Source organism: Sus scrofa, chromosome 2 (genome assembly GCF_000003025.6).
Source record: "Sus scrofa isolate TJ Tabasco breed Duroc chromosome 2, Sscrofa11.1, whole genome shotgun sequence".
NCBI classification, from domain to species: Eukaryota; Metazoa; Chordata; class Mammalia; order Artiodactyla; family Suidae; genus Sus; species Sus scrofa.
Genome location: NC_010444.4, coordinates 140144084 through 140167791, shown reverse-complemented (window position 1 = coordinate 140167791; position 23708 = coordinate 140144084). Strand labels below are relative to the sequence as shown.

Genomic DNA, 23708 nt, shown 5'->3' with positions numbered 1-23708 from the left:
CCTGGGGGGCGGTCTGCAGAGTGGTGCGGAGTGTTGTCGACCTAGCCTCCTCTTGGGTCTCTGAGTTCCAGGCTTTTGAATTACCGCTTGCCCTCTCGCCTTGATGAAAGCGTTTAGGAAAACCCACGGCAGAATTTAGACGCAGAGTAGAAATCGTATTATTGAAACTACTTGTAGAAAAAGATAAGTTTTCAACTTTATAGATTAGTAAATGAAGCTCCTGATAATACTAGTTACAATTATATTAAATGTGGGATGGGGGTGCATGTCATTGCAGTTGATACCTGTCAAGAATCTCTTAAATTGTACCCTGAAAAGCCTGAATGGAGCTATCCATGCCCCCACCTCAGATCTATGTAGAAAAAACTCTGGCCATTATCAAACCAGATATTGTTGACAAAGAGGAAGAGATACAAGATATTATTCTCAGATCTGGATTCACCATTGTTCAGGTAACTTCTGAGCAGAATGATCAAGTTTTTTTCTTTGTACTGAATTAGGCTTTTCCTCCTTAGCTTTTAACTAAAATAAAATTAAATAGTCGCTTAATCTTAAGTAGAAGGTGTATTTGGAAGCTCTTCTTACTCATACAGCTATATCCCTAAATTGTTATTTTAGATTGCCTTTGATTTTACCTTTTTAAATGTTTATGTAAATATGTTAGCCAATTTAGATACTTAGTAGCATTCAATTTAGGCTTATTCTTCTAAGCATAAAAGGTCTATGTGATCATTTTACAAAAGTTTTTTCATACTTCAAAGGGCTATACAGTAAGAAGTAAATTTCTTTTTCTTCTGTCTCTCCTCTCCCACCTCAAGTCCCAATCTCCAGAGAGAGGCAACCACTTAACACTTCTGATCTTCCAGGATTTTTCTATGCATTTACAAACATTTTTTCCCCTATGAAGTAGGACAGTCTTCCCTCCCTTGACCCCCTTCATAAAGTTCCCTCAGGTAGCATTCCAGATCATTACATCTGAATCTCTCATTCTTCCTAATTTCTGTGTAATACTCCTCTATTCAGATGAACCACAGTTTATTTACTTGGTCTTTTCTTGATGGGTTTTAAAAATGTTTTTAATGTTTTTATTATAGTTGATTTACAAAATGTTCTATTTCTGCTGTACAGCAAAGTGACCCAGTCATAATATATATACATTCTTTTTCTCATATTATCTTCTATCATTTTCCATCACAAGTGATTGGATATAGTTCCTTGTGCTATATCTTGATGGATTTTTAGACTATTGATATTTTTTCAGTTATTTACAAACATTTATTATTTTAAGCCTTATACTTGGTTTGCAGTTGGTAGTTTTGAAAATGAATATTAAAAGAGTGTTGTTGGAGTTCCCCTTGGGGCTCAGTGGAACCGAATCTGACTAGTATCCATGAGGATGCAGGTTCTATCCCTGACGTCACTCAGTGGGTGAAAGATCTGGCTTTGCCATCAGCTGTGGTGTAGGTTGCAGACATGGCTGGAATCTGACATTCCTGTGGCTGTGGTGTAGGCCAGTGGCTACAGCTCCAATTGGACCCCTAGCCTGGGAACCTCCATATGCCTTGGGTGTGGCCCTCAAAAGACAAGACAAAAAAACAAACAAAAGTGTTGTCAAAGATTATCAAATAGAATAGATTTTTTTTTTTTTTTTGGTCTTTTTAGGGTCGTACCCGAGGCATATGGAAGTTCCAAGGCTGGAGTTGAATCGGAGCTGTAGTTGCCGGCCTGCACCATAGCCACAGCACCACCAGATCCAAGCTGAATCTGTGACTGCAGCTCATGGCAGTGCTAGATCTTTTAATCCACTGAACAAGGCCAGGGATCAAACCCGCATCCTCATGGATACTAGCTGGATTCTTAACCCTCTGAACCACAACGGAAATGCCAGAATTGAATAATTTTAATTTAATTTAATTTTATTTTATTTTTATTACTCAATGAATTTATCACATCTGTAGTTGTATAATGATCATCACAGTCTAATTTCACAGGATTTCCATCCCACAACCCAAGCACATTCCCCCATCCCCCAAACTGTCTCCTCTTGAGACCATAAGTTTTTCGAGGTCTGTGAGTCAGCATCTGTTCTGCAAAGAAGTTCAGTCTGTCCTTTTTTCAGATTCCACATGAGATTCACATGTCAGTGAAAGCATTTGATGTTGGTGTCTCATTGTATGGCTGACTACACTTAGCATAATAATTTCTGGGTCCATCCATGTTGCTAAAAATGCCAGCATTTCCTTCATTTTAATGGCTGAGTAATATTCCATTGTGTATATATGTACCACATCTTCTTGATCCACTCCTCTTTCAATGGACATTTAGGTTGTTTCCATGTCTTGGCTATTGAAAATAGTGGTGCAGTCAACACTGGAGTACATGCGTCTTTGTGAGTCATGGTTTTCTCTGGATAGATGCCCAGGAGTGGGATTGCTGGATCAAATGGTAGTTCTATTTTTCATTTTCTGAGGACTCTCCATCCTGTTTTCCACAGTGGTTGCACCAATTTACAATCCCACCAACAGTGTACTAGTGTTCCTTTTTCTCCACACCCTCTCCAGCACTTACTGTTTGTAGACTTTTGGATGATGGCCCTTCTGGCTGGTGTGAGGTGGTACCTCATAGTGGTTTTGATTTGCATCTTTCTAATCATGAGTGATGTTGACCATCTTTTCATGTGTTTCTCGGCCATCTGTATGTCTTTTTTGGAGAACTGTCTGTTTATATCTTCTGCCCTTTTTTTGATGAGGTTGTTTGTTTTTTTGGTATGGAAATTTATAAAATTTATGGTTGTATAAATTTTGGAGATTAATCACTTGTCAGTTGATTCATTTGCAAGGATTTTCCCCCATTCTGTGGGTTGTCTTTTTGTTTTGTTTAGGGTTAACTTTGCTATGCAGAAACTTTTAAGTTTGATTAGGTCCCATTTGTTTAATTTTGTTTTTACTGTCATTACTCTAAGAGGTGCATCTGAGGAGTTCCCTGTCATGGCGCAGTGGTTAACAAATCCGACTAGGAACCATGAGGTTGCGGGTTCGATCCCTGGCCTTGCTCAGTGGGTTAGGGAATCCAGCGTTGCCATGAGCTGTGGTGTAGGCCAGTGGCTGTGGCTCCGATTAGACCCCTAGCCTAGGAACCTCCATATGCCGCGGGAAGCAGCCCTAGAAAAGGCAAAAAGACAAAAAAAAAAAAAAAAAAAAAAAAATTGGTGGATCTGAGATGTTGCTGTTGTTTATGTCAGAGAGTTTTTGGCCTGTTTTCCTCTAAGAGTTTTATAGTATCTGGTCTTATAGCTAGGTCTTTAATCCATTTGGAGTTTATTTTTGTGTATGGTGTTAGAGAGTGTTCTAATTTCATTCTTTTCCATGTGGCTGTCCAGTTTTCCCAGCACCACTTATTGAACAAGCTGTCTTTTCTCCATTGTATATCGTTGCCTCCTTTGTCATAGATTAGTTGGCTGTAGGTATGTGGGTTTAATTCTGGGCTTTCTATCCTGTTCCACTGATCTATATTTCTGTCTTTGTGCCAGTACCATACGGTTTTGATGATTGTTGCTTTGTAGTATAGTCTGAAGTCTGGGAGACTGATTCCTCTAGCTCCATTTTTCTTTTTCAGGATGTCTTTGGCTATTCTGGGTCTTTTGTGCTTCCAAACAAACTTTAAAATATTTTGTTCGAGTTCTGTGACAAATGTCCTTGGTAATTTAATAGGGATTGCATTGAATCTGTGGATTGCCTTAGGTAGTATGATCATTTTGATAATATTAACTCTTCCAATCCAAGAGCATGGTATGTCTTTCCATCTGTTTGTATCATCTTTGATTTCTTTCATCAGTGTCTTATAGTTTTCAGAGTACAGTTCTTTTGTCTCTTTAGGTAGGTCTACTCCTAGGTATTTTATTCTTTTGGATATGATGGTAAACGGGATTGCTTCCCTAATTTTTCTTTCTGATCTTTCATTGTTAGTGCATAGAAATGCCGTCGATTTTTGTGTATTAATTTTGTATCCTGTGACTTTGCCAAATTCACGGATGAGGTCTAACAGTTTTCTGGTAGAGTCTTTAGGATTCTCTAGGTATAGCATCATGTCATCTGCAAATAGTGATAGTTTTACTTCTTCCTTTCCAGTTTGGATTCCTTTTATTTCTTTTACTTCTCTGATTGCTGTGGCTAGGACTTCCAAAGCTATGTTGAAGAGTAGTGGTGAGAGCAGATATCCTTGTCTTGTTTCTGATCTCAGCGGGAATTCTTTCAGCTCTTCACCATTGAGAATGATGTTAGCTGTGGGTTTGTCATATATGGCCTTTATCCTGTTGAGGTAGGTTCCCGCTATGCCCACTTTCTGAAGGGTTTTTATCAGAAATGGGTGTTGGGATTTGTCAAATGCTTTTTCCGCACAGAATTGAATAATGTTTATCTTCCTTTTTGTACCGTCTTCATTTGAAATTCCAGCTTTTTATTCTTTTATATTTTTATGGTATCGTAGTGCATATTGAATCTTTTTAAAAAACAGCTGCAGGAGCAGCCATAAAAAGAAGAAAAAAATATGTATATAAAGAAGAAAACCTCAGTCTTCAGCAAAGATACGGGTTTTTGGATGAACTTAGAGGGACAGGTGGAGGCCGAGGGTAGAGATGGTATACAGAAAAGTATAAAGGAATAGTAATGCAAGGAAGCCTAAGGAAATATTTAATATAATTAAAAGACTGAGGTAAAGATGAACTTTTAATTTTTTTAATTTTCATTTATTCATTTTTTGCTTTTTAGGGCCACACCTGTGGCATATGGAGGTTCCCCTGCTAGGGGATGAATCAGAGCCACAGCCATGCCAGATCCAAGTCACATCTGTGACCTACACCACAGCTCACGACAATGCCGGATCCTTAACCCACTGATCAAGGCCAGGGATCAAACCTGCAACCTCATGGTCCCTAGTCGGATTCATTTCCACTGTGCCACAATTTATAAATGTTAGGAAAACTGGGAAGCCATTTTTAAGAAAATGTTGGGAGTTCCCATCGTGGTGCAGTGGAAACGAATCCACCTAGGAACCTTGAGGTTTTGGGTTCGATCCCTGGCCTCGCTCAGGGGATTAAGGAGCCAGCATTGCCATGAGCTGTAGTGTAGGTCGTAGATGTGGCTCGGATCTGGTGTTGCTGTGTCATAGGCCTGCAGCTGTAGCTCCAGTTCAGCCCCTCGCCTGGGAACCTCCATATGCTATGGGTGTGGCCCTAAAAAGCAGAAAATAAAATAAAAATTAAAAATGTTGGATTCATGTATTATACTACAAGCACCATGATAAGCTGCAAATAGATATGAGATTTAAGTATTAAAATATTTAACCAGGGAGTTCCTCCTGTAGCTCAGTGGTAACGAATCCAACTGGTATCCATGAGGGCGCAGGTTTGGTCCCACATCTACATGGATACTAGTCAGGTTTGCCACAACAGAAACTGCAACAGATGAGATTTTAATTTTTTAACCCAGCTACCAAAAAACCCTCAAACCAGTATATGTACAAATCACAAACACTGGCATGTCTTAATTTTAAATAGTAGAATCAAGAATTATTCTAGGAGTTCCCGTCGTGGCGCAGTGGTTAACGAATCTGACTAGGAGCCATGAGGTTGCAGCTTCAATCCCTGGCCTTGCTCGGTGGGTTAGGGATCCGGCATTGCCGTGAGTTGTCGTGTAGGTTGCAGACGTGCCTTGTATCCCACGTTGCTGTGGATGTGGTGTAGGCTGGTGGCTACAGCTCCAATTCAACCCCTAGCCTGGGAACCTCCAATGCCACAGGAGCATCCCAAGAAATGGCAAAAAGACAAAAAAAAAAAAAAAAAAAAAAAAAGTTATAAATCAGGTACTGTTATAACTTCTCAAATTTCTTCTATTTTTTGAAGTTCTCTTGTGGCTCAGTGGGTGAAGAACCCAGTGCCATCACTGTGGTAGTTCAGGTGGTGCCTGTGGGTGCAGCCAGGAAAAAAAGAATTCTTCTATTTCTTGACCATATTAATTTTAATGTGAGAACAGATGTCAGCACCTTTTCTCATAGTAACTTATCCTTAACTAGTGAGAATGTTATGTTTGCCTAGTAGAGCCTGTTCATAGCATTGCTGACCTGCCTAATAAGCTTCTTTCTGAGCTTCTTGCCCTGGGCAAGATTCCTCACTACGAACCACACAGTTCTTTTTTTTTTTTTTTTTTTTTCCTTTTGGCTGCACCCACAGCATGTTCCCCAGCCAGGGACTGACTCGTATCTGCAGCTGCAGTTTACACCACAGCTGCAACAGTGCTGAATACTAACCCATTCTGCTGGGCCAGGGATTGAAGTCACGCTGCCACAGAGAATGCCAGATCTTTGTTTTTTTCTTGTCTTTTTAGGGCACCACCCACAGCATGTGGAAGTTCCCAGGCTAGGGGTCTAATCAGAGCTGTAGCTGCCAGGCTGCACTGCAGCCACAGCAATGTGGGATCTTTAACCCACTGAGCAAGGCCAGGGATCAAACCTGAGTCCTCATGGGTACTAGTCAGGTTTGTTACCACCGAGCCATGACAGGAACTCCGAGACAATGCAGATCTTAACCCAGTGCACAACTGCAGGAACTCCCCAACCAAGCAATTTTATTAAGCTTTTGAAACCTGAGTGCACATGATAGTTTTGGAAAGGACTTAAAGAGTTTAATCACTTTGTAAAATTCACACTGAACTCTCAGGAAAATGTATCCCATTTTAGAAAGATGGATATCAGCTTTAATCTCGGAGGATTTTCGCTTTCACCTAGTAACTTATCTCTGTGTCTCATCATTCTTGCTCCAGCCAAAAGTCTTCCTTGATGTCTACTTTAAGTCCCTCTATTACATTTGAGCCTTTTACCTCATGATCCTCCTTTAGTGGCCCTGAAAACCAGTAGTAATGAAGTGATTTTTTTTTTAAATGCACTTTTGGAGTTCCTGTCGTGGCTCAGTGGTTAACTATCCAACTAGGAACCATGAGGTTGCAGGGTCAGTCCCTGGCCTTGCTCAGTGGGTTAAGGATCCGGTGTTGCCATGAGGTGTGGTGTAGGTTGCAGACGCGACTTGGATCCCGCGTTGCTGTGGCTCTGGCGTAGGCCGGCGGCTACAGCTCCGATTGGACCCCTAGCCTAGGAACCTCCATATGCCACAGGAGTGGCCCTAGAAAAGGCAAAAAGACGAAAAAAAAAAAAAAAAAAAAAGCACTTTTAGGGAAAGCATGATGCTTTCTAACTGGAAGAAGGACTGACTCAGCTTCTGTGATTTTTTATGTTTTTTATTTGTTTTTATCTTTTTTTGTCTTTTTAGGGCCGCACCCGAGGCATATGGAGGTTCTCAGGCTAGGGATCCATTCAGAGCTGTTGCCACCAGCCTACGCCACAACCCCAGCAACGCCAGATCCCAGCCATACCTGCGACCTACACCACAGCTCACAGTATTGCTGGATCCTTAACACACTGAGCAAGGCCAGGGATTGAACCCACAACATCATGGTTCCTGGTCGGATTCGTTTCTGCTGTGCCATGACAGGAACTCCTTTTTTTGTTTTTTGGGGTTTTTTTTTTCTTTTTTGGGTTTTTTTTAAAGTTTAATGATTCATTCATATACTCTCATTTGTGAAGCAAATTAACATTTTCTTCAAACATTTTATATTCTTTCAAATTAAGAAACTTAAATGCCAACTATTCTTAAAATCAGTGAATCAACGTATGTATGGCAAAACATAATAAAGAATATACAACTTTCATGTTCGAGTGAAAAATTTTACTGCATCATTATACTTCATACTACATATAAGTACCATAATGATACCTGCTCCCTAAAATAATGTAGAAAATTTTCACAATGAATAGAATATCACAGGTAGATAGGGAAAGGTGAATTTGGAGTATTCTTTTTTTTTTTTTGTCTTTTTAGAGCCACACCCATGACATATGGAAGTTCCCAGGCTAGGGGTCAAATAAGAGCTATAGCTCCCAACCGAAACCACAGCCACAGCAATTCGGGCTCCGAACTGTGTCTGCGACCTACATCACAGCTCACGGCAACTCGAGATCCTTAGTCCACGGAGCAAGGCCAGGAATTGAATCGGCATCCTCATGGATATCGATTCATTGGATTTGTTGGATTCCTTTCCGCTGAGCAACAATGGGAACTCCAAATTTGGAATATTCTAAAGAACAATTTTGTTACTTTAATATATCCATATTGATGATTGATGTGCTTTTACTTTAAGAAGGATATATGATGAATTTGTCATTAACAAACCATATATTGAGGAGGCTACCAAACAGAAGTAGTTTTTCTTAAGTAGGTTAAGTTAATTCCTATTATATTCTACATTTAACTTTTTGTATTGCCCTTTGTTTGTGATACAAAAACAAATCTCAAATTTGTAATCAGATTAGTACTAATTTCAAGTTATTAATGACTTAGGTACTATTGAAATATCATTTTAAATGCTTTGCCTTTTTTTCTCTTATAGAGAAGAAAACTTCATCTCAGCCCTGAGCACTGTAGTAACTTTTATGTAGAACAGTATGGGAAAATGTTTTTCCCCAATTTAACAGCCTACATGAGTTCTGGACCACTTGTTGCCATGGTATTAGCTAGACATAAAGCCATCTCTTACTGGAAAGAACTTTTGGGACCAAGTAATAGCTTAATAGCTAAGGAGACACACCCAGACAGGTAACTTTCCTAGAGGGAGAAATGGGATCCAACTATGAAAATGAAAAAAAAAAAAAATTTGATTTCGTTGGAATTTTATTTGAAAGTTTTCCTAAATAACCTGGGTTTTTGTGTGTGTTGGGGGGGTGGGGGTGGAATAAGTGGGGGTAGTAGTCCATTTTGTGTTTTAACTACTTAAATGTTTAACATCAAATACTAGAAAAGATCTCAAAGAATGTTTGATGTATGGTTGACTAGCCTTCTCATCCTTAAATTAAACTGCTACTGGTGTAGGATTTTTCATGGAAAACTGGTATAATGTTTTATAGAATATTGGTAATATAGGACTAGAAAACTCAGATTTTCAGCATTATCATTAATGTCTCAAAACCAGAGGACACTGAGTTCTTGCACTTTTGAAAATATATTGCTTTTTAATTCACTTCTCACAAAACAATACCTCTTTTTCACCTAGAGAACTATTCTTCCAAGTATATTTCTCCTGTAGATTTAAATATATTTGACCCTCGTCTAGATAGATTTATGTTTAAATTCAAAATAGATTAAAACCCCTTATGTGAGAAGTGGTGATGCTTTTGTAAAATTCCTAATATAACAAGTAAGGAAAAAACAGCAGATTAAATGGTCATCATCTCTTAACTTGCTTTTAGTCTAAGGGCAATTTATGGCACAGACGAGCTAAGGAATGCACTTCATGGGAGTAATGATTTTGCTGCAGCAGAAAGAGAAATTCGATTTATGTTTCCGGCAGGTGAGTTACATAATTAGTTCATTGCATCTACCTATGGTTTACTTTTTCTTTTATTTTGGAGACATAGCTGGGAGGGAAGATAACAGGATTTTTCTCCAATATATTGTCATGTTTTCAAGTTGTAATTACTTAACAGCTTAAGCCAAGAATAGAGAACTCAGCATTTTTCTCAGAACTAAATTGTGTCCTCTAGAATCTTTTGAGAAGGGTTAACTTTTTTTCTTTTCTTTTCTCTTGGACTGAACATATCTGGGGTTTTTCTTCTGTATTGTAATTCCTTTTAGTTATCCCTAAATGTATTAGCCAAGTTTTTTACACATGAAAAGAATCTTCTTTGGAAATTTTGGTTGACTTGCCATTTTCTTTAACAGTTTGCTGTTTAACAAGACTCATGCATTTATGAAATTAGTAGTTCTTAGGCCCCTTTTTTGTTTCCATCCTGTTATGGAAGCTGTTAACCTTTTAGAAGTGGGTATCGTAATGAGGTTTTCAGTTTGTTTTGAATAATATTGTTAGAGCAGAAAGAATTTGGTGATTTTTTTTATTATAAAGAGAAAAATTCAAAGTGTTGGGCAACTTTGAATTTTTTTGCATTTTTTTCCCTCTTAGTAATTTAGATCTCTGCCGCAGTATTTTCTGGTAAAGATTTATTCAAAGAAAACTGAAAATTGGAGTTCCCGTCGTGGCGCAGTGGTTAACGAATCCGACTAGGAACCATGAGGTTGTGGGTTCTGTCCCTGCCCTTGCTCAGTGGGTTAACGATCCGGCGTTGCCGTGAGCTGTGGTGTAGGTCGCAGACGCGGCTCGGATCCCGCGTTGCTGTGGCTCTGGCGTAGGCCGGTGGCTACAGCTCCGATTCAACCCCTAGCCTGGGAACCTCCATATGCCGCGGGAGCGGCCCAAGAAATAGCAACAACAACAACAAAAAAGACAAAAGACAAAAAAAACAAAAACAAAAACAAAAAAACAAAAAACTGAAAATTATCTTGGCTATTTAAAAGTACTGATTTTTGAACAAACAAAAACTCTTTTAAAGATTTTTTTGTAGATGTTCCTTGGTGGCCTCACAGTTAAAGATTCTGCATTGTCAGTGCTGTGGTGTGGGTTCGATCCCTGGCCTAGGAAGTTCTGCATGTCGCAGGCACAGCCATAAAAAAAATTTGTACGCAAAAGGATTTGCCTACTATATACTTTATTCTTATTGATCTAATTTCTGTCTTATACATTCCACTAAGATATAATTTTCTTTGCAAATGTTTATTGTGGAATATTTACACAAAAGTAGACAGAATAGAATAATAAATCCCTAATGAGCCCATCACTCAGCTTCAATGATATTTGATCAGTCTTTTTTTAAAAATTGAAGTATAGTTGATTTAGGTCAGTCTTACTTCATTTATAACCCTTGCTTCTACTTCTCCTGTTTCCATTTATATTGAACCACATCTTAAACTTGAGATTTTTTTTTTTATAATATTTAATTTATTTTGTCTTTTTTTTGTCTTTTTAGGGCCACACCCACAGCATATGGAGGTTCCCAGGCTAGGGGTCTAATTGGAGCTGTTGCTGCTGGCCCCAGGCACAGCCACAGCAACACTAGATCCAAGCCGCATCTGCAACCCACATCACAGCTCATGGCAATGCCAGATCCTTAACCCACTGAGCGAGGCCAGGGATCGAACCGACACCTCATGGTTCCTAGCCAGATTTGTTTCCGCTGCGCCATGATGGGAAATCTGAGATGTCTTTTTAATGTGGTAGATTTTTAGATTTAGTCCTACTGGTGAATTTAGACTTCTCCTCTTTAGCTTTTAACTAAAATAACGTTCAAACTCACTTTTAAGTAGAAGATACATTTGGAAGCTCTTCTTGCTCATAGGGTTATATCCCTAAACAGTTATTTTAGATTGCCTTTGATTTTACCTATTAATTAATCCTCTAGGTAGCTATTTGAGAAGCAGCAGTTGTAGGATAAAAAATGATTGCAGATCTTGTGTGTGTGTGTGTGTGTGTGTGTGTGTGTGTGTGTCTTTGTGTCTTTTTGCCTTTTCTATGGCCACTTCCGTGGCCTATGGAGGTTCCCAGGCTAGGGGTCTAATTGGAGCTATAGCCGCTGACCTGCGCCAGAGCTACAGCAACTCAAGATCCGAGCCGCCTCTGCGACCTACACCACAGCTCATGGCAATGCTGGATCCTTAACCCACTGAGCAAGGCTAGGGATCAAACCCGAAACCTCATGGTTCCTAGTCGGATTCATTAACCACTGAGCCACGACGGGAACTCTGATTGCAGATCTTTTGCTGTGGGAATATAGACTTCGAAGTAAGTTCTCAAAGTTTGTGATATGAGCTTTCTGGCTTAGCAGTCAGTCAAGAACTACATGCAAAACCCTATATGATGATTTGCTAAAGCAAGTTATTAAGATAATCAAAGACAGGAGTTCCCGTCGTGGCGCAGTGGTTAACGAATCCGACTAGGAACCATGAGGTTGCGGGTTCGGTCCCTGCCCTTGCTCAGTGGGTTAACGATCCGGCGTTGCCGTGAGCTGTGGTGTAGGTTGCAGACGCGGCTCGGATCCTGCGTTGCAGTGGCTCTGGCGTAGGCCGGTGGCTACAGCTCCGATTCAACCCCTAGCCTGGGAACCTCCATATGCCGCCGGAGCGGCCCAGGAAATAGCAACAACAACAACAACAAAAGACAAAAAGACAAAAAAGACAAAAAAAAAAAAAAGATAATCAAAGACATACTTATAATCCTTGAAAAAGCTAGTGTTCTTTCCTTCCCTTTTAATAGGGATGGCTGATTCAAAGCTTTGCTATGTTCTATTCATTCAACAAATGTATTGAGTTACCTACCACATGCCAGAAATACAAAAATGAATAAGATATTCATGCTCTCTCAAGATGATCATATTTTAAAAGTCTGTAAAGGTATAAAAATAAATATAAATGCAGTGTATAAATTATGTCATGAAAAAGCTTTAAAAAGTGCAGTGAAAGTTTATATAAGAAACATGAAAACACTCTTTAGGTTCTCAATTCATTCAGCCTTAGTTGCTAGAAACAAATAATAAATGGCTGACAAAAATAGACAAGATAGAAATAATCCAAAAATTAAGTTGAGTTCTCTGTGGCATAGCCCATTAAGGATCTAGTGTTGTCTCTGCGGCAGCGCAGGTTGGATCCCTAGCCTGACACAGTAGGTTAAGGATTCGATATTGCTGCAGCTGTGGTGTAGGTTGCAACTGCGCCTCAGATTCAGTCCCTGGCCAGGAATTCCCATAAGCCAAGAGTGAGGCCAAAAAACCAAAAACAATCAGCAACAGTTTTAGGTTAAGGAAACAATTTTATTCACCATACCATCAAAAACAGCATATTTAGGAATAGTTTTAACAAAAGAAGTGCAGTTCTTGTGTACTGAGAAGCACAAAATGTTGCTGAGAGATATGAAACAATATCTAAATAAGTAAACATACCGCATTCCTGGATCAGAAGGGTTAATATTGTTAAGATGACACTTCTCTCCAAATTGATCAATAAATTTAATGCAACCCCTAAAAAAAGTCCATGCATGCTTTCATGTAGAAATTGACAGCTGATTCTAAAATTTATGTGGAATTGCAAAGGATCTAGAAGAGCTAAAACAATTTTGAAAACATAGAAAAAAGTCAGAGAACTTCCACAACTTGATTTCAAAACCTGTTGTGAAACCACAATAAATAAGGCAATATGGTACTGACATAAGGATAAACACAAAGATTTAGAAATAAATTCTTACATTTGCAGCCAATTGATTTTTGACAAAAGTGCCTAGACTGTTGATGGGGAGAAGGTGGTCTTTTCAACAAATGGTGCAGAGACAACTGAATATCCACATGCAAAAACAGAGCACCTTAGACTCTTGGTTCACACTATACACAACATTTAACTCAACATGGATTATAAACCTAAACATAAGAGCTAAAAATATCTAGAAGAAAATATAGAAAGTCTTCAGTACCTTGCATTGGACAAAGAGTTCTTTCATATGACATCAAAAGTACAATCTATAGGAGTTCCCGTCATGGCGCAGTGGTTAATGAATCCGACTGGGAGCCATGAGGTTGCAGGTTGGATCCCTGGCCTTGCTCAGTAGGTTAAGGATCCGGCGTTGCTGTGAGCTGTGGTGTAGGTTGCAGACGCAGCTCGGATCCCGCGTTGCTTTGGCTCTGGCGTAGGCCGGCGGCTACAGCTCCGATTCGACCCCTAGCCTGGGAACCTCCATATGCTGCAGGAGTGGCTCAAGAAAATGCAAAAAGACAAAAAGAAAAGTACAATCTATAAAAGAAAATATGAATAAATTGGGCTATGTCAAAAGTTTTTCTTCAAAAGTCATCATTAAGGGTATGAAAAGAGGAGTTCCCTCGTGGCTCAGCAGTAATGAGCCCGACCAGGGTGCATGAGAATGCAGGTTTGATGCCTGACCTCGCTCAGTGGGTTAAGGATCTGGCATTGCCATGAGCTATGGTTTAGGTCACAGTCATGGCTTAGATCTTACATTGCTGTGACTGTGGTGTAGGCTGGCAGCTGTAGCTCCACTTCAACCCCTAGCCTGGGAACTTCCATATGTTGTTGGTGCAGCCCTAAAAAGAAAAAAAAAAGTATGAAAAGATAAACTATAGACTGGGAGAAAATACCTGCAAATCATATATTAGAAAAAGACGTGTATCCAGAATATATAAAGAACTTTTACAATTCTATAATAAGACAAACAACCGAATTTAAAACCAGGCAAAAATTTGATTAGGCATTTTGTAAAAGAAGATCAGTGGCTAATAAGCACATGAAAAAGTGCTCAACATGATTAATCGCTGGGGTAATGCAAATCTAAACTGTTCAAACTGTTTACCCACTAGAAGGGCTGTAATCAATGGCAAGGATGTAGAGATACTAAAATCCTCATACCTTATTGTAAGATGGTACAGCCATGCCCATAGCATGCAGAAGTTCCCAGGCCATAGCAGTGACAACACTGGTTCCTTAATCTGCGGAGCCCCCAGGGATCTCCTGATGATATTTTAAGATGTTAAAACATATATGTAACATGTAAATCTACTAGCAGTTCCACTTCTAGCAGAATCTACACACCCAAGAGAAATGAAGCCATAAATGTACTTAAAGATGCATGTGAATATTCATTGCAGCATTATTTAATATAGCCCCAAACTGGAAACAATCCAGCTGTTCACCACTGGATAAATAAAATTTAATATAGCCATTTAGCCATACAGTAGAATACTACTCAGTAATTACAAAGAGCAAACTGCTAATACATGCTACAACATGGATGAATCTCAAAACATTATGCTAAGGGAGTTCCCATTGTGGCAGAGTAGAAATAAATCCAACTAGTATCCATGAGGATATGGGTTCAATTCCTGGCCTCACTCAGTGGGTTGAGGATCTGGTGTTGCTGTGAGCTGTGGTGTATGTAGGTCAAAGATGCAGCTCGGATGCCATGTGGCTGTGGCTGTGGCATAGGCTGGCAGCTGTAGTTCTGATTCACCCCCTAGCCTGGGAACTTCCATATGCTGCTGGTGCATCCCTTTAAAAAAAAAAAAAAAAAAAAAGTTATGCAAACTAGAAGAACACAGGCACATAAAGGAAAGACCACACATTATAAGATCCATTTATCTGAAATGTCCAGAAAAGACAAATTTTTGGAAACAGAAGCTCAGTGGTTGGCAAGGGCTGGGAGTAGTAGTGGTAGTGGGGAATTACAAATTAGTATAAGGAAACACTTTTTGGGTGATAGAAATTTTCTAAAACTAGATTGTGATGATTACAAAATTACATTTATTAAAATTCAATTGTATACTTCAGTGGGTGGATTTTATGATAAGTTTATTGAGGTATGAATTATATCTCAATGAAACTTCTTTAGTTAACAAAAAGTAAAGGAGGAAACATACCTTAACATAATAGACATTTATGACAAACTCACAGCCAATGTAGTACTCAATGGAGATAAGCTGAAAGCCTTCCTGCTAAAATCTGGAACAAGATCACTTTTCACTACTTTTATTCAACATAGCATCGGAAATCCTAGACTCAGCAATCAGACCAAAAAAAAAAGTATCCAAATTGGAAGCGAAGATGTAAAATTGTCACTCTGTGCAGATGACATGATAGGACTCCACATGAAAACTACTTGAAGTGATCAACGAATTCAGCAAAGTAGCAGGATATAAGATTAACATTCATCGGTTGTATTTCCATAAACTAACAATGAAATATTCGAAAAGGAATGTAAAAATACAATACCTTTTAAAATTTCCCTCCTAAAAATGAAATACCTAGGATTAAACCTAACCAAGGAGATGAAAGACTTATATGCAGAGAACTATAAAACATTTAATCAAGGAAATTAAAGAGGATTCAAAGAAATGGAAAGATACTCCATGCTCCTGGATTGGAAGAATTAATATTGTTAAAATGACCATACTACCCAAAGCAATCTGTAGATTGAATGAAATTTCTATCAAATTACCCATGACATTTTTCACAGAACTAGAATTGCCCAAAAGTTTACATGGAACCATAAAAGACCCAGAATTGCCAAAGCAATCCTGAGGAACAAAAACCAAGCAGGGGGCATAACTCTCCCAGACTTCAGACAATATTACAAAGCTACAGGCATCAAGCACTGTGATACTGGTACAAAAACAGACTCACAGACCAATGAAACAGAATAGAGAACCCAGAAATAAACCCAGACACCTATGGTCGATTGATCTTTTGACAAAGGAGGCAAGAATATAAAATGGAGAAAAGACAGTCTCTTCAGCAAGAGGTACTGGGAAAACTGGACAGTTGCATGTAAATCACTGTAACTAGAACACACTCTTACCACAATGCGCAAAAATAAACTCAAAATAGCTTAAAGACTTAATTAAACATAAGACACCACCCAACTTCTAGAAGAGAACATGGACAAAACATTGTCTGACATCAGCTGTACAAATGTTTTCTTAAATCAGTCTCCCAAAGCAATAGAAATAAAAACAATAATGTACCAATGGGACCTAATCAAACTTAAAAGCTTTTGCACGCCAGAGGAAACCACAAAAAAAAGCAGAAAGACAACCTACAGAATGGGAGAAAGTAGTTTCAAATGATGCAACTGACAAGGGCTTAATCTCCAAAATACACAAACAACTTACACAACTCAACAGCAAAAAAACCCCAAACAATCCAGTGAAAAATGGGCAGAAGACCTAAATAGACATTTCTCCAAAGAAGACATATGGATGGCCAACAGGCACATGAAAAAATGCTCAACATCACTGATTCTTAGAGAAATGCGAATCAAAACTACAATGAAGTCCCGTCTCACACTGGTCAGAATGGTTATCATTAGTAAATCTACAAATAGCAAATGCTAGAGAAGGTGTGGAGAAAAGGGTCCTGCCTTCACTGTTGGTGGGAATGTAAACTGTACAACCACTATGGAAAACAGTATGGAGGTGCCTCAGAAAATTAAATATAGAACTACCATATGATCCAGCAATTCCACTCTTGGGCATATATCCAGACAAAACTTTCATTGAAAAAGTACATGCACCCCTATGGTCATTGCAGCACTATTCACAATAGCCAAGACATGGAAACAAACCAAGTGTCCAACAACAGATGAATGGATTAAAAAGATGTGGTACATATACACAATGAAATACTACTCAGCCATTAAAAAGAACAAAATAATGCCATTTGCAGCAACATGAATGGAACTAGAGACTCTCATACTAAGTGAAGTTAAGTCAGAAAGAGAAAGAAAAATACCATACGATATCACTTATATCTGGAATCTAATATATGGCACAAATGAACCTATCTATAGAAAAGAAACTTATGGAACTGGAGAACAGACTTATGGTTGCCAGGGGGTGGAGGGGATAGTGCAATGGGTTGGGAGTTTGCTTTGGAGTGGAAAAGCAATGAGACCCTGCAATACACCACAGGCAACTAGATCTAATCACTTGTGATGGAACATGATGGAGGATAATGTGAAAAAAAGGAATGTATATAAATGGATAAATGGGTCACTTTGCTGTACAGCAGAAATTGACAGAACATTATAAATCAACTATAACAAAAAATTTTTAAGGTAACTGGATTTAAAAAAAAAAAGAAGGTATCTTGAGAGACTATAAGATAGCCCTGACTGAGGAAGTGACATTGTAGCTAAGAACCAAGAATTAAGTCGTGGTTAACCTGAGAAAGGGAAGAGCATTCTAGCAGAAGGAAGCGCAAGTGCATAGTCGTAGCGTATCCTGTAAACTGAAAGATTTGAATGAGAAACTAAGTCTGGAGAGGTAAATAGACAGCACATAGTATAATCTCTGGGCAATTGTGTGGGATTTTGTCTTGACTAGAAGGGCAATGAGGAATTGATAAAGCATTTTAAGGATGGGAGTGACCTAATGGGATTTTCTTTTTTTCTTTTTTTTTTTTTTTTTTTTTTTTTTCTTTTTTTAGGGCTGCACCGGCAGCATATGGAGGTTCCCAGGCTAGGGGTCTAATCAGAGCTACAGCCACCAGCCTACGCCACAGCCACAGCAACGCCAGATCCAAGCCGTGTCTGTGACCTACACCACAGCTCAGAGCAACACTGGATCCTTAACCCACTGAAAGAGACCAGGGATTGAACCCACAACCTCATGGTTCCTAGTCAGATTCGTTTCCACTGCAGCACAACAGGAACTCCCGGATTTTCATTTTTAAAATGCTATAAAGGATCTGAGAAGATTGAACAATGACAAATACGGTTTTAATATGGAATGTACAGAGGAGTTCCCATTGTGGTGCGGCAGAAACAAATCTGTCTAGTATCCATGATGATGCAGGTTCGATTCCTGGCCTCGCTCGGTGGTTTAAGGATCCGGCGTTGCTGTGAGCTGTGGTGTAGGTCACAGACATGGCTCGGATCCCATGTTACTGTGGCTGTAACTGTGATTGGACCCTTAGCCTGGGAACTTCGATATGCTGTGAGTGTGGCCATAAAAAGCAAAAAAATTAAAAAAAAAAAAAATTGGGTTTTTTTTGGTCTTTTTTTTTGCCATTTCTTGGGCTGCTCCTGCGGCATATGGAGGTTCCCGGGCTAGGGGTCTAATCAGAGCTGTAGCTGCTGGCCTACGCCAAGGCCACAGCAACACGGGATCCGAGTCACATCTGCAACCTACACCACAGCTCACGGCAATGCTGGATCCTTAACCCACTGAGCGAGGGCAGGGACCGAACCCGCAACCTCATGGTTCCTAGTCGGATTCGTTAACCACTGAGCCATGATGGGAACTCCCTCCAAAAAAATAAAAATTTTTAAAAAAACATGGAACTTACAGAGCAGAAGAGACAAATGACAGAAATGTTTATATAATCAAAATAAAATTATTACAGTGATTAGTGTAATGAAAAGTACTATAATGAGACTAATAGGAAATGAACCTCTTACCTAAGACCTGTAAGACTTCTGCCAACTTTTCCTGGCATCCTGGCAGATGATTCCCACTGGTAGTCTTTGTCTCACTGAGACTGATCCTATACACATACACATGCAGTTATATAGAAACCTATCCTCCTGCCCTCCTTTCCCTTGGGCCAGTTTTTCCAATGAGGATTTAAATCTGAACATATGAGATTAGTAGCCTTACTTTCTCATCTTTATCAAAAGTAGCATACTGCTGGACATCAACCTTGAAAGACCTATAAAGATTTATACAATTCTTTCTAGTAGAAATATGCATTTTTTTTGTACTCCAAGTCTTATTCACCTACATGGTATTCAAACAATACTAAAAAGACTAAAGTTTCCTAAAACTTACATAGTTTATTTTAAAACCTGAAAAATAAGAGCAGGATTTTTTTTTTTTTTTTTTTTTTTTTTTTGTCTTTTCGCCTTTTCTAGGGCTGCTCCCTCGGCATATGGAGGTTCCCAGGCTAGGGGTTTAATCAGACTGTAGCCACCAGCCTACGCCAGGGCCACAGCAATGAGGGATCCGAGCCGCATCTGCAACCTACACCACAGCTCACTGCAACGCCAGATCCTTAACCCATTGAGCAAGGCCAGGGATCAAACCTGCAACCTCATGGTTCCTAGTCAGATTTGTTAACCACTGCGCCACGAGGGGAACTCCAAGAGCAGGAATATTAATGCATACTATATAATTGAAATATGTTTTATGTGTGTATTCAGTAGTCTAACTATAGACTATAAGAGCAAGAACCACCTATTATTCACTGTTGAGCCTGTACCATTTTGAAAAGTGCCTACCAAATTTGTTGATGGGTTTTTGTAAGGAATTAATCTCCGAGATTTTAACATAATTCATATTTTTATAACATTTCTGTTGTAATGTTTACTGTAAAAAAAAAAACCATGGAAATGCAGAAATGGATATTGTTGAAAACATAATCAAAATCCTATGTAGGAGCACCATTAGCATTTTGATGCATTTTGCCAATCTTACGAGTGTGTTTTTTATGGTTTTTGTTTTGTTTTGTTTTTGCCTTTTTCTAGGGCCACTTCCCACAGCATATGGAGATTCCCAGGCTAGGGGTCCAATTGGAGCTGCAGCCTCCGGCCTATGCCACAGCCACAGCAACGAGGGATCCAAACCACATCTCAACCCACACCACAGCTCACAGCAACGCCAGATCCTCAACCCACTGAGCAAGGCCAGGGATCGAACCTGCAACCTCATGGTTCCTAGTCGGATTTGTTAACCACTGCGCCACAGCGGGAACTCCTGTTTGTATGTTTTTGAACAAGCTATTAAACTGTGTCTAGTTCTATTTCCTTAAGAAAGAAAAACTAAGTATTTCTCATGCTACTAAAATTTCTTTAAAGGTGTCCTTTTTAATGACTGCATAATATGCCATCATTTATGTTGGCTTAATGGGAATGCATTTGTATTTGCAGTGATCACTGAGCCCATTCCAGTTGGACAAGCTGCAAAGGACTATTTAAATTTGTACGTAATACCAACTCTGCTTGAAGGACTTACAGAGCTTTGTAAGCAAAAACCAGCAGATCCTTTAGTAAGAAATCTTTTTATTCATACTGAAGAATATTGTCTATAATTTTCATAATTAAAGTGTTGTATTCTTGGAAACATATTGAGAGTCACTTAAACTATTTTATGTACATTTTAGATACTTCCTTAAGTATAATTTTTTATTACAGTTGAGCCTCGAGTAAAAGTCAGGGCTAGGGGCACTGACCCTCTGCACAGTCAAAAATCTGACATGTAATTTACAGTAGGTCCTTGCAACATCTGTTCTCCTGTATGTGCAATTCTTCATCCTGGGTTCAGCCATTTGTAGATTGTGTAGTACTGCAGTATTTACTATTGAAAAACATCCGCATGTAAGTAGACCCCTGCAGTTCAAACCTATCTTGCTCAAGGATTAACTGTACTTATTTTCTTGATTTTTTTTTTTTAATTTTTAAACTATAGTTGATTTACAATGTTCTGTCAGTTTCTGCTGTACAGCAAAGTAACCCAGTTATACCTATGTATGCATTCTCTTTATTTTTTTTTTGGCTTTTTGTCTTTTTAGGCCTGCACCCTCAGCATATGGAGGTTCCCATGCTAGGGGTCTCATCGGAGCTATAGCTGCTGGCCTCCGCCACAGCCACAGCAATGCCAGATCGGAGCCGCATCTTAACCTACATCACAGCTCACGGCAATGCCGAATCCTTAACCCACTGGGCAAGGCCAGGGACTGAACCTGCTACCTCACGGTTCCTAGTTGAATTCGTTTCTGCTGCTCCACGATGGGAACTCCTGCATTCTCTTTCTCACATTATCCTCCATCAAGTTCCATCACAAGTGATTAGATATATTTCCCTGTGCTATACAGCAGGATCTCATTGCTTATCCACTTTAAATGCAGTAGTTTGCATCTACTAACCCCAAACTCCCAGTCCGTCCCACTCCCTTCTTGCTGTTTTAACTCTTAAAAAACATTCTTCCTGGAGTTCCTGCTGTGGTGCAATGGGATTGGTAGAGTCTTGGGAGCACTGGAAGGTATGTTCAGTCCCCACAGTCCCCAGCCTGGCATACTGGGTTAAGCATCTGGCATTGCCACAGCTGTGCCTTAGGTCGCAGCTATGGCTTGGATCTGATCCTTAGCCCAGGAACTCCATATGCCATGGGGTGACCAAAAAAGAAACAAAACAAAACATTCTTCCTAAGTGCATTTTCAATCACTGCATCCTGTAATTGCTGAACATTGTTTTTGTGTATAATTTATATAATCAAATGATAAAATTCCATATATACTTGAATCATGTTTAATATTTTTTAAACTAGAAAACACATTCACATCCCTAGATGCCTCAATGGTGCTCATTCAGGTGGAAGAATCGTTGTGTATGGGGACCTAGAATGATTGTCCAAGGCCAAATGTCAGCCTGGATCCCTCTTGACATATGCTTTCACCTATTTGAAGAGCCTCATATGTAGTCAGGGAAGGTTATTTTAGTACCAGCCCTACCAAAACAGTGTCTCTAGCCTTTGTTAGCATTGTGGAAGGGAATCCCCTTTGAAGACAAAAGATTTAATCTTTCCCACTAACATTATCACTTTTACCAAAAATAAAAATATTGACAGATTTCTTTAATAACACTCTCTCATTGTGAAAATAATATATTTTTATTTAGTGAAAAACCTGAAACTACTGAAAAATGTAAAGAAGAAAAAGAAATAGCCCTCATTCCATTTAAGTCATCTTGCCTGGATTCAATTCTGACTCCAGACACCTAACTTTTCTCTAAGTCTCTTTATTCTTATCAGTAAGATGTAGATATATTTATGAGTATATACCTACCTAGCAGAGACATTGTGATTAAAAGTATAAATGCATGTGAAATTCTTAGTCAAAGTGCCTGTGCATTAAGTCCTTATACATTATCTGCTGCTGTTACTGTTTTTTGTTTTGTTTTTTAACGGCCACATCCACTGTGTATGAAGTTCCAAGGCCAGAGATTGAATCTGAGCCATAGCTTCGACCTGTGCTGCACCCTGAGGCAACACGAGATCCTTTAACCCACTACTCTGGGACAAGGATTGAACCCTGACTCTGCAGCAGCCCGAACTGCTGCAGTCAGGTTCTCAACCCACTGTGCCACAGAGGGAACTCCTGGTTTGTTTGGTTTTTTAAAGCCTGTGTCTCCAATGAAGCTAATCCAGTCTTGTGTTTTTTTTTTTTTTTCTTTCTTCAGGTTGTATTTTTTATATGACTGTATATAAACACATCCCATAAATACTGCTACACACACATACACTTTTTTTTTTTTTTTTGGTCTGTGCCCATGGCATGCCCAAGTTCCCAGGCCAAGGTAGGGATTAAACCCACACTACAGCAGTGACTTGAGCCATAGCTGTGACAATGCCAGATCCTTAACATGCTAGGCCATGAGGGAAAGTTAATATTGCTGTGTTTAAGTATATATTTTATAAAGATTATTTTAATAATTACATGATATTTCTTTTGTTACCTTTACCATACTTTTGCTGCTTGCAGTTATAAATACTGTAACAATAAATATCTTTGATATGAAATTTTACGCACATTACAATTATTTTATTTGGAAAGAGATCACAAGTCAAATTATATTTCAAAACATGAAATTAAAATTATTTTGACCCTTAAAGGATTGACTTTATTTTTTAACTGTTTAATTTTTTGAATAAACAGTGTTTGAATATGGTATAAAATCTAAAATTTCTAAAATAATATATAGTGAAAAGTAACTCTCTTTTTCATTCCTGTTCCTCAGCCACCCAGTTATACTCTTTGGAGTCAATTACTGTTATCAGTCTCTAGTATAACCTTGCAGGGAAAATCTATACATAAATAAGCATATATATTTGTATGAACTTAAAAACACATACAGGAGTTTCCTGGTGGTTCAGTGGGTTAAGGATACAGCATTATCACTGCTGTGACTTGGGTTACTACTATGGCACGGGTTGGAACCCTGGCCCAGGAATGATCCCCGCCTGGCCTGGGAACTTCTGCATGCCATGGGCAGGGCCAAAAGGAAAAAAAACAGACAAATACAAATGCTAGTTATTATGCACATTATTTGACACTTTTTTGCCTTATTTACTTAATATATATTATAAATTATTAAATAGCATAACAAACAAAATTGCCCCATTTTAAAAGAACAGCTTATGGCATTCTGTATTATGAATCTTCTACAATTTAT

The 23708-nt window shown here is 39.0% G+C and overlaps 1 protein-coding gene across 4 annotated transcripts in view; it reads left to right on the top strand.

Moving 5' to 3' along the window:
• Positions 1-23708, top strand: part of NME5 (NME/NM23 family member 5) — a 35785-nt gene that overhangs the window by 864 nt on the left and 11213 nt on the right. The window contains exons 2-5 of one of the 4 annotated variants that reach the window (XM_003354289.4): positions 278-452; positions 8496-8701; positions 9352-9452; positions 20409-20527. In XM_003354289.4, coding sequence (XP_003354337.1) covers positions 324-452; positions 8496-8701; positions 9352-9452; positions 20409-20527 — 555 coding nt within the window. In that variant the 5' untranslated portion in view covers positions 278-323. The remainder of the gene's footprint in view (positions 1-277; positions 453-8495; positions 8702-9351; positions 9453-20408; positions 20528-23708) is intronic. The other 3 variants (XM_021084836.1, XM_013995158.2, XM_021084837.1) reach the window with 3 other exon arrangements.